Raw genomic sequence first — 12,163 nt, forward strand, 5'->3', positions numbered from 1 at the left:
CAGACACGGAAGACAGAGGGGGCTGGGTTGCCTGGCAACCAGCCTGTTGATGTCCAAACAATATTATTGTCACCAGAGCGACGCAACAATGTCACTCTGTTTTTTGAGCCTTTGGCAATGCCAGTTGCCCTTTTCAAATGGTCATAACCTGCCACAGGAAATATGGCAGTAGGCTATTATGAGAAATGTGGTTTGCCTGCTTTTTGAATTCACTATGTGGGATATATTTGAAATATAGAAATGGTTTAAGAAGTCTTTTCATTTTAGAACCAGTTGGTTGTAGGCCTAGGCTACACTGCAGTTAATATGTAGTTTAAGATAAGATGTAAATTCTTACGTCTTGAAAAACAAATATATTGAATGCCTATATGCATTCAAACATCCATCCAAAAATATTTTTATTTCATCAAACGTAGGACGCTGCTGACAATTCACTCCAGACACTTATCAGTGGAATCGAGCTGCTCCATCCAGTAGAGGGAGATAGGGATTCAAAATCCCAAATAGTTTTTTTGAGACTGAACATACTGCGTTCGTAGACGTAGAGCCACATTATGTCCTCGATTGGTTGTTCTAGGGGATGCCCCATATAATAATGGCCTGAAATGTGTAGACTACTAAAGACTAATTCAAAATGAAGGCTCTATCAATAAAATAACTGAAGTAGGCTAACATATTGCATAGCCTATAATTCCCAATTATAAATGCATCCACCTAGGGAAGTAGGCTACGCACAAAAACAGCACGTGCGCATTAATGTAGAAATGAAAATACCGTAGCCTAGGCCTACCTTATTCTTTTGCTTTTATAAAACATTGTCATTGAGACAAATAAGATACATTTAATTGTATATCCTACTACGTCTAACGATTGGCTTCAATGTTATGCTTAAGAAAGGTTTTAGCCTACGTAACCTAAACGTTTGAGAAACGTTGAGATGTTTAACTTCGTATGTTCCAGTGCACGCTTCAGAACTAGGTCACTAGTAGCCTTCACTGGACCTCACTTGATAGTGAAATGTCGTGGGTTGGCTTACTATCGCGTTGCCTGGCCGTGGCGCTAGGACCCAGGCCGCTCGGCAGCAACCCTGGCGGCGGCGGGACTGGAATCGCTCCCCCCCTGATTCCAAGCTTAACTTCCCGAGCTGACGTCAGCTGGCAGCCTTGGCAGTACTCGCCGCTCCGGACATAGCGCTGAGAAAAATGCTGCTCTCCGTCCCGCCAAGGACTGGAATCAATCCATACAACGGCTACAACAACAGAAACAGTAAAAAGGTAAAGCGAATGGATGTTTTTGTCTTTTTGGCCGCTCCCGGTTACCCGGTGGGGCGCACCTCTGTATCAGTCGCGACAGAAAGCTATTTTCTGTATGACAGTAAACTGCAGTGTCCTTGAACGAGCGGGGCCGCTCAAAAATCAACTTAAGTGTTCGTGGAGAACATTGCTGCTTAACTGTGCTGCACCCCCACCGTGGTATGTGCGTGTGTGGATGTGCTTTTAAATTTTCTCGGCGAAAAGACCTAGCAATAGCTTGTGCGAAATGTTGGCCGGGCTTTGGAGCAAGTTTTATTCTGGTGCCTCGGCTTGGTTAAAATGACTCTTGCACATAGATATAAGGCAGAATGAACGGTTTCGAAGTTATTGAGGAAACGGTGGAAAGCTATGTGTGTGTATGTGTCTGTGTGTATGTGTTTGTGAAGAGAGTGAGAAAGAGAGAAGACATGAGGAACGATAAGCTAGCGATGTATTCGATAGACCATGTTGGAATAAAATGAAAGTGCGATAGACGAATAAACCGTGTAAGTTGGGCAAAGTTTTTAAAAATATTTTTTGGTGAAGGGTGGAAAGACGCCCCACCCCTCAAATCCCTTTACGACCTACGATGACTGTCGTTCTGCGAAATTATGAATAGGAAAAAGCAGTTGGTCTTGACCTCAACACAAAACCTCTGATGGGCTTTATCATGGAAAGTTGCATACGACAGAACTCGTATTTTTAAATCACCACTAACGTTTTGTTAATGCATGCTACCTCAGCGCCCAGCAATACACTTACATAACCTACTACCTGTGTTTTATCGCGCTGTTTCCGTCAGAATCGATTTGTGTCAGAGTAGGCTTGCATTTCTTCCATTTGTTCATGTCCTTGTCCATAATTTAGGCTTATTTTCTAAGAACAGTTGTTGTGTTGGTGATGTGAAGAACAAATGACCGAAACAGATGTTTAGCGTCATTCCAGTTTGTCAAGACAGAACTGTGAAAAAACTATTCTTATTTTGCAACAAATATACCAACCATCTCTGTTCCTTGATTTCAAATTAATTTATTTATGGAGCAGGAGTAAATTTAGCCATAGGCCTACCAAAAAAAATGGTAGTAGACTGCACCTATCCACATGACGTCAGATTTTACTGATAATTATGTCAGATGGTAAGGAATGCAAATGTCTCTAGTTCCGATCCGTCATTAATGAGACACCCTTTTGACTTTTTCTGTCGCATTGCCTTCTCAGCGTTTGCACAAGACTTTAGTGCACATTATTTCAGTGTCTTGTCTGAGAGTTTCCTAGGTTGCTTTGATTTTTTTAGATTATGCGAAACTCTTTTGCTCTGCCCTCTTCGTGGCCCCATTGAGCAACAGTGTGTGTTTACCTTGGGACAAATAAAGAGTATCATTAGGACAGCTCCTTGGGAGGCGAGTAGACCTACGCGTGTGTAAATGCGTGTATGTGGTGCGCGCGCGCGCGTGTGTGTGTGCGTGCGTGTGTGTGTGTGTGCGTGTGTGTATGTGTGTGCGTGTGTTTGTGCGTGCGAGTGTGGTTGTTTGCATACGCACGCATCTAGTGCTTCGATTTGGCTGCGTCACTGACAGTCCATTTGCGACATCTGACAACGGACGAGTGTTCGATCGTCACGGATAAATATTTGGAGAGCTGTGATTTGAAACCGTAGAGTTAGGGTGACTCCGCACCTTCCATTTAGCCTTAGCATCAATGTCCTTTAAAGTTACAGATATTGGACATCTGAAAGTATTCACACACTGACATGTGCAAATAAGCTGTAGCCTATTTAAAATAATTCCTCAGTGCACAGATAATGACCAAAAATGTTTGAGTTGTTGTGTCTTCAAAAAGTAAAATAAATAATTTCAAAAGTTTATATTGTGTTGTCTGATTCTCAGTTTGGCATAGTGATGCACAGTGAAGGGCATTTCTTTCACTGCCCCCTACACATTAAATATGTATTCAGCTTGGAGATGGTGGTCTCCTAACACAAAGCGTCCACACACTTGCATCAGTTTGACCTAACTTGAACTTCTCTTTATGCCTGGGAAAACCTCTTTGGCATATCTGTATGTATTCAGGTGTCTACCCTGCTAGTGTGAGATCTGCTGTATATCCACCCCCACATGACAACCACTACCTGTGTTTTTGTTTGCTATCGGGCATCAGTAATTTACCCTTACGGTGTTGAACAGAACCAGGCAAGGTGTTGCAGTTGGCTTAAAGCCTGTAATTGTAGGCTATGTTGTGATCCACTGTATTGTACAGAAGGGTGGGAGGTGTGTCATGAGCCAACCTGCGTCCTGGCTGTTGTTGTAGTCTGACATCAACCTTTGTACGGAAAGGTCGGAATGTCTCACCAAGGTCTCCAGATAGTCAAATAAGCCATGGGTCATTACTGTAGCCTTTGCTTATTTTTGTCTTGTAAAACAAACACCAATGAGAGATCTCAACTCAGTGGTCAATTCTTTATGGACAATGAGAGTTTGACACAGAGGTTTTCTTTGGACACAGAAGCAGTAGTATTGGCAGTATTGTTAAAGTTAGTTTTTTTTCTTTCGGAAACGTGCTGTTTTTACCACTGACCGACATTGTTAGTACAAACATGTTTGTTTATGTCTACGGACAATGAAATAATATAGAGAACCTTGGAGATTAGTCGCCAAGTATAGCTGAAAATACCCTGTAGTTGTGGTGGATCCTACTGGAATAACTTTGCCGCATAGGGATAACAACTGCATTTTTTGGTGCATCGAAAGTTTTGTCAGTTGATTTTTTCCCCCAAAGCCGTGTCTTCATTATGCCCAATCCCTGTTGGACTGCAGAGACACCTGTGGTACTCATAGCAGGAGACTGCAGCGGTACCCTGGGAAAGGTAATGGCAGTTTCTGAAAATCATTTGATTACAATCATTGATTACAGGGGAAGTTATCACTGTGAAATATGAATGCAAATGGATTTGTTTTAGTAGAAATGGGCAATTGGGCTACTTTTTGTGCACAGTTTTGGGATTGTTAACCAGTCACTTGATTTTTTAGCTCTGCATGTTTATAAATACAATTTTGGGATTGTCTAGAATTTAAGGCAGTAGTTGTAAGCATACCTCTCTCTCTTTCTTTCTTCTTTTCTTTCTTTCTTTCTCTTTTTTCTCTCTCCCTCTATCTCTATCCATATGTATAATATTTTTAATCAAATTAAGATAGTTAATCTTCACTCACTAATTATCGTCCTGGAATGAATGGTTAACTGTTTATCCACATCCATTCCAATACATCAGAAGAAGAGAGAAGCTTAGCAGTGTAGCTTTAAATCATCTATGCTGTTTACAGATGGAGAGAAATATGGTGCCATGCTATTGGTTCAGCTGCCGGTGACAGTTAGTGTATGTTTTCCCTCTCCTCCCCATTTACCCCATCTTTGAAAACAGGCAATTGCCCATGCCTGAAGTCTGTTTTTCTATCCATAACTATCCAGCAGGTTGAGGCATAGCGCATATAGTCGTGCTCCCCCCCCCTAGCTCTAACTGCCATATTTATGTTTTACCAAGTCACATAGCATATTTGGAGGAGGAAAATATTCAGTCAGTTTTAACTATCAACTATTGAGCAGATGTGTTATGTCTGCTGTATTCATGGCTAGAAAGAGCCTTTCACTCAGATTGGTTCTTGAGGGTCCTTAGCCGGAACAAGCTTTCACACCGACAGTTCCTGAGGCCAGGATATCTCTGGATGGTTCTGGATGGCAGAACCTTAATTGCATCATCCACTTAGAACTTACAGCAAAGAAGAGTGACTTTGGAGTTCAAAGAGCTATTGCACCACCTTGGTTCGCTTCCCTAAAAAAACACATCTGATACAGCTTTTCAAATGTACAGATGCGGAGAAGATGAGATGAAGGCATGAAACAGAGCTGAGCGAAGCCTGAGTTTCTCCATGATGAAAGGCGCAACGTGATGATGTATATCAAAGAGGAGATGGAGTAGAAGAATGAGCAAAAATGGGGGCAAAGTGACACTAAAGGAGATTTCAGCTTGCTTTTATTTCCTCTGCATGGCCATGCTGCGGAACCTATTTTATGACAGGTGGAAGTCTTTAATACTTGAGATAGGCTTTTGAATCTCAGTCAGAACTATCTTTTCAAGTCTACTATTGTGTGGTTCTGGTTAGACCATTATCAGTATTTAAGAAATTGGATTTGTTGAGAAGAGATAGTTCACTCAGAGGTCAAGTGTGTGTGTGTGTGTGTGTGTGTGTGTGTGTGTGTGTGTGTGTGTGTGTGTGTATGTGTGCGCCCGTCTGTGTGTGTATGGTGAATTCCTTGCATATCTCATCCTATCTCTCCCTTTCTCTATCTGTCCATTTCTTTCTCTCTATCTGTCTGTCTTTCCCATGCCAGGTCTCTTGTTCCCGTACCTGTGCCATGAAAGTAAATAAAAGGGGAACACAAAATAAACATGGAGTGCGGGCTGAGAAAGGCCCTTTGTATGTGTGAGAAGTGATTATGGAACCAGATGGCTCAGGGTTTTTGGTTACCTCAATGCCTTTGAAAATACATTACCAAAAAAAAAAAAAATACAATTCCCCAAACCATCTCTGTTGTTCACAGACAATTACCAATAATAGTGTAAAAAGGCATATGAAAATTTGTTCTACATTTGTGCTGACTTTATGTAAGACTAAGAAGATTTAGTATGAAGATAGAAAATAAGCATAGCTTTAAATCAAAGTGCAAAGACAGAAGTTATTATATCCATTTGAAGTAATATCAGACAGTCTGAATATCATGGTTTGAGCCACAAACTTTACAGTAATTATTCAATGTCAAATGTGTGTGTACTACAGTATGATACTGCATTTACATGTTAATGTTTTAAATTTGATTTGACACATGTACTGACAAATCAGCCAATAATGCTCAGTAAAGCAAAAAATGCTGAGTCATCTGTTACAGTCATCCAGCCATTGACATATGGGTTTATTGCTTGTTGTTGCTGTACACTTTCTCCAGGGCTTGCTCTCTTCAAATATTTTGTTCAGTAGACTTTCCAGATAGAGGCAAACATTAACGCTTGACAAGCACGAGTACTTTTATTACAGTAAGATATCAAATATTAAATTTTGTATGTTTTTTGGATGTTGACTTTGTCAATAATCAGGTGATAATTAGAAACACACTTTCACACTTCTGTATCACTTGCTGCTGCTTTTTGTTGGATTTTTTTTGGGTGAAACCTTCAGTGTTCAAGATTGAAAAGGGAGTAAAATGTTGTAGCTGTGCTTTCTGCTCTTGGCAGAGCACACATAGCCTACACCATGTAAACAATGAGAGTAGAAAGAGAGAGGGGGAAAAGCCTTCAGATGAAGGTCAGTGAATAAAACCCAGCCTTTATATTGCTGGTTAGTGGCCGACGGAAAAGAGGAGCCGTGCTACTCATGCAACACAAATGACGGATGTTAAGTGTCCTTCAGTGGCTAACAAATAGCTCATTCAGCACACTCCCCAAGGGTAGAACTGCAGAAGCACCCCCTTCACATGCAATGCCTTTGAATTTTAAATACCCCCGGCTTGACTCCCCCACCAAAAGCCTTTTTGAATCAAACTGTTGCTGTCAAACATCTACTCCCCCCCTCTTCATAACTAAAACCAGAACTAGCTCGAAGCCTGCGCCTTCAACTTAATTTCTACCCCCAACACCTCCTTCAACAGCAACCCCCTTGCCCACACTCACAGACACACACACACTCTGGAGATTCCAGAATGTCATTCACAACAGCCTTGGAATTCCAGAAAATTCCCCCTCCTCACCACATAACCCCACCCAACACCTTCCCTGACACGTTTCACAATAGGATTTAGGGGAGGCTCGCCCAACATGCAGAAAGCTAGCAGTGTGCCATGGGATAGATTTCATCTGGTGGCCCATAGGCTGTAGATCCAGACTGCAGATGGGGAAGCTTATTGTCTGGCATGTGTTGCTCGCTTCATGTCCACTCTGTAGCAACGCGATACACCACCGGTTCAGAATGTTTCAACAGTGCCATTGGGAAATGTGAGAAATGTGCATGTTGAAAAGACGAAGAGCTGCCATGTGGTTTCAGGGCCCCTGATATACCCGTTTATGCACAAGTGAGGTGATTATGTTTGCTTTCATGACCAATAGTGTGCTCACTGAGCTGTTGGAAGAACAAATTTGTCCTTGTGGTTTCTTATGTGTTTCATTAGATGATGCAGAAACGGCTGGTCATGACTCTCGTTACAGGGACTCAAAGGTATCAGAATGAGAATAGTAGCAGCACCAGGTTTGATTAGTTTGGAAATGTGAGGGTTTTTTTTTTATGTGCTTTAGATGTGTCATTGATGACAGTTTCTTTGTATGCAAGCACTCACATATTTTAGTTTCTGACTGTCTAGAACTAAAGTTCTGGCTGTCACTGAGCAGACACTTACTGTAAACTTTGAATAACCTCTTTCTCTTTGTTCTATTTTCTCCTATAAGCCTGTCATCCTATTTTTGGCATTGCATTATTTTTAATTTCATTTCCACTTGAGAAAGAATACAAAAATCTGAGGTTATAAGGCACATTGACACATTTGTTGTGTAGTTGGGAAAGAGAATATGACAGGAAAAAAATCACAGATCTCTATCAGAAACATTAATATTCAATATCATTGCACTTTTTGACACACACAAAAACATGTTTTGTATGATTTGGGAAGACATGAACACAAACACTTGTCACATCACAGTAAAAACTATTTTATGTGAACATATCAAACCTACTGTATATGCTCAGTAGCACAGCGTAGAGGGAAGTATAAGTATAAGTAAGTATATGTACTCTTTTGATCCCGTGAGGGAAATTTGGTCTCTGCATTTATCTCAATCTGTGAATTAGTGAAACACACTCATATCAGCACACAGTGAGGTGAAGCACACACTAATCCCGGCGCAGTGAGCTGCCTGCAACAACAGCGGCGCTCGGGGAGCAGTGAGGAGTTAGGTGCCTTGCTCAAGGGCACTTCAGCTGTGCCTACTGGTCAGGGTTCGAACCGGCAACCGTCCGGTTACAAGTCCGAAGCGCTAACCAGTAGGCCCCTAGGATGTAGATAGCATGTAGAATGGAGATAGCATCTGAGGTACTGAGCTCTTAGGTAGAGGCAGGAGTGGTGATGGTGCGCGGTGAGGTTTACATGTGTTGAGGTGTTGGTCTGGAGCAGGGCAGACGTGAGCTGAACTCCCTGAACTCCCCCAACCCTCGAGCTCCCTAGAGGTTTATCAGAGAGTGTAAGTGTGTGCTCTACTGCGACATGTAACATTTAAAACAAACCCCCACATACTAACCCCCCCGCCTGTGCCAAAGCCGCGGGGGAACTCAAGGTGAACGGCTGGAAGACGATGCGACGGAGGGGATTGTGGGAGCGGGTTGGGGCGGGGGGGGGGGGGGGGGGGTGGTTTCTGGAACGGGCTGAGTGGAAATGAGACACCGTGTTGGCAGAGATTGCCTGCCGGTTTGTTAGGGATGACAGTTGACCGAGAGCTATCTGATACCCTGCACGCTGGTGTCACTGGCCGCTATTGTTAGCTTAGCAAGTTGTGTGTGTGTGTGTGTGTCTGTGTGTGTACGTGCACACAGGTGTGTGTGTGTGTGCATGTGTTTGCATTTGTGTTTGTAGCCATAAGAAAACAGCTCTCTGTCTGTATAATCAGAGCAGGATTGATCAAAGCAAAGGAACCAGTGGCACCTCAACCAAAGTAACACCCGACTCCACTCCAGGCAGATTTGGGCCTGGTCTAAAGCAGATCAATGGCACGTCTGCCATTTCTCTGTGCCCAAGCACACTGTAAGTCATTGGGAGACGCAGACTTACCTCTACAGGGACACAAAGAGCCACTATTAGGCTACTTTTAGTGTTTACTTTTAGGCTACTTTTAGTGTTTTTCATTAGGCTATATCATTGTCTTTACAGTTTGCCAGGCTTTATATTTCTGGTTTACTATTCATGATGTTATTAACCACCATTTGCTATAGATTAATTATGATCTTTATGCGTTTTTGTTGGATTTTTAGGCAAAATATGAAATGCTTTAGCATGGAAGCCAGCCGAACTTAGCCCCGCCCACAAAATTTGAGGTCTAGAAGTTCGGTCTGGACTTGTTCCGTTGTGGAGCAACTATGCCCAAACCAGAGCAGTTCGGAGTCTGTTCAGAGCTGAAAATGCAACTGTGTTTGTCAGAGGACAGATGTAGGTTGCTAGTGACAAAATATTAGCTTTCACGTCAACAATCACGTCTGTTGTACAAGATATTGACAGCGCAATGACTAGTAAACAATGTTAAGGCATTTGCGGAGAAGAAGAAAGCATTTGTGGAGAAGAAGTACCCCTGTATCGGTTGAAACATGCACCATACAACTCTGTATACAGTTTATTCACCACAATTCAAACTCGTTCAAACTCCTAGGTTCTCGTGGGGAAACCGGACAGTATGGGTAAATATTCATGGATGATTAGTGGTGTGAACCATTTTGTGTATCACTAGCATGGGATTTTTATCTGCACAAAGCTGTTTTTGACGGGAGCAAAGTGTTGTAAGTATTTGTGTGTTTTATGTTTACTTGTTAGATTTATAAATTTAATAATTTATACATTTTAATAATTCCACAATGGTATCGGATCTGTATCGGGTATCGACCGATACACAAAGCCCAGGCATCGGTATCGAGACTGAAAAAGACGGACCGGTGCATCCCAAACAGAGAGTGAAAGAGAAATGGAGCAGTGAGACAGACAGCCAAGGGGAACGACTTATCAAGATTAAGAGAAAAAAAGAAAGCAAGGAAGAGAGAATAAAAGTGAGAGAGGGAGAGGAAAAAAGAGAGGGAGAAAGAGAGAGAGCCAGTGAGTGGGAGGCAGAAAGGGTAGAATAGAGAAGAAGGGAGAGAGAGAGAGAGAGAAAGAGAGATGTGCCAGGGACGTGTCTAGGCCGCCTCTCTCTTTGAGGTCCGTCACCCGTCACTTGACAGGAATGTGGCATGGGTCATGAAAACGACTTCCTGATAAGGATCTCTGTCTGACAGCGGGAGAGGATGCCCTGTCCTTCTTCACACGGCCGCAGAGAGACAAGCTTCTCTTCCGTCTGTCTGCAGCTCCCCCACTCCCTCCCTCCCTCCCTCCATCTCTCTCTCCCCTCCTCGCGCCTGCTGGTTGCCTGCCTCTCGTGCGGGCATGGCAGGCTGTCATGGGAACCTCAGTTAACGCTCCTCTTTATTTAACCTTATTTGTGAGGTGGAACTGGATTGAAGGCAAAGGCCATGGTAGTCAAGTGAAATTAAATAATGCAGTGTCATCATGTGTTATAACTTATAATGTAACGCAGCAATGCAAACCATGGTGATGATGCATTCGTGTGACATTAGACTATAAATAGAGTATAAAAGAGTATAAAAGCAGGCATTATGCAGTCTTAAAGCAGTATCCACCGCTAAGTCTAATTTATAAACACATTTAGATGTTTAGTATAGGTTTTTGAAACGTGGTCGGTGAACTGCTCTTTAGATGCAGGCCCATTACTTGGGTTTTGGCAATGGCTGTCATTTTAATCTTAAGTAGCAAAATATAAATGTGTGTTTGTGTGTTCAGCCTGTTTGGGCTGTGCACTGCCACTCCTCCACCCTCACCTTCAAGCCAGCAGTCAAGCAGCCTGACACGAAGCCAGCCAGGCGCTCAGCGGCCAGATCAGCCAGCAGCAGATGGTAACTGTCCAGAGCCAGCTGGGCAGATGTGTGTGTGTGTGTGTTTATAGGTGTGTGTGAGAGCGTGTGTGTGTGTGTGTGTGTTTATAGGTGTGTGTGAGTGTGTGTGTGTGTGTGTGTGTGTGTTTATCTGTGTGTGTGTGTGTGTGTGTGTGTGTGTGTGTGTGTGTGTGTGTGTGTGTGTGTGTGCATGTGTGTGTGTGTTCGTGTGTGTGTGTGTGTGTGTGTGTTTCTGTGAGACAGTGTATGAAAAGGGGGGGGGGGGGGTGGAACAGGTGTGCTGAAGATACAGGGTTTAGTGAGGTCAGGGAAAAGACTATGGAGTTCTTTGCCTTATACCTTCAGGAGCATCCCAGGAATCCTATTACTGGCAGGTGGGGTTCAAAACAGGAAAATCCCACAGAGAGAGAGAGAGGGAGAGAGAGAGAGAGAGAGAGGGAGAGAGAGAGAGAGAGAGAGAGAGAGGGAGAGAGAGGGAGACATCATATAAACACCGTAAAGGCAATGGACAGATTGTAAGAACTAAATACAGACAGACAGACAGACAGACAGTTAGATATATAGAGATGTGAGGCACTGTTGCAGTTTGGTGGGTGGGTGGATATGTTTGGTGTTTAGAAGCGTAAGCTCACCCTGAGAGGCTTGACATTGAGCGCCTGGATTTCCTGAGTCTTAATTAAGACCAGAGCAGCCAATAAAAGCTTGCTGAGTCCCACTGGCTTCTATTTCAGTGTTCTATAGGTCAGGGGAGCACCATGGTATTTGTTATTTTTCTCTCTCTCTCCAAAGTTATGAAACAAGAAATGATTTCCCCCAGGCCTTTTAGTGGTGTGCAGCTCAAAGAACTATATATGGCCTCTTACAGGTCATGGAATGTCACCAAACTGCTTTTCAGGAACACAACTAGAAAGAAGTGTACAGAACTAGTGTATAAGCGTGTAAAACTAGACAGGGGACTGGTCTTCATTTTTTGAATGGGTGTGCCACTCCTGCGTGTGGTGTTGTCAGTTCCAGTCATTAGAGTAGGAAGCCAATTGTTGCAGCCCAGTGCCTGGTGTAGCCCAGCTGTTACCTGCTGTAACCACTGACACTTAGTTTAGCACTTCTGGATAAAGGTAGGCAGTGGAGGAA

The 12,163-nt window shown here is 43.1% G+C and overlaps 1 protein-coding gene across 2 annotated transcripts in view; it reads left to right on the forward strand.

Annotated features, from left to right (window-relative positions):
• Window positions 1-1,042: 1,042 nt before the first annotated feature.
• The window catches only part of LOC121707006 (RNA-binding motif, single-stranded-interacting protein 2-like), a 53,243-nt gene continuing 42,122 nt past the window's right edge, over window positions 1,043-12,163 (forward strand). Inside the window, exon 1 of one of the 2 annotated variants that reach the window (XM_042089201.1) lies at window positions 1,043-1,274. In XM_042089201.1, coding sequence (XP_041945135.1) covers window positions 1,203-1,274 — 72 coding nt within the window. In that variant the 5' untranslated portion in view covers window positions 1,043-1,202. The remainder of the gene's footprint in view (window positions 1,275-12,163) is intronic. The other variant, XM_042089200.1, reaches the window with a different exon arrangement.

This window comes from Alosa sapidissima, chromosome 4 (assembly GCF_018492685.1).
Source record: "Alosa sapidissima isolate fAloSap1 chromosome 4, fAloSap1.pri, whole genome shotgun sequence".
NCBI lineage: Eukaryota > Metazoa > Chordata > Actinopteri > Clupeiformes > Clupeidae > Alosa > Alosa sapidissima.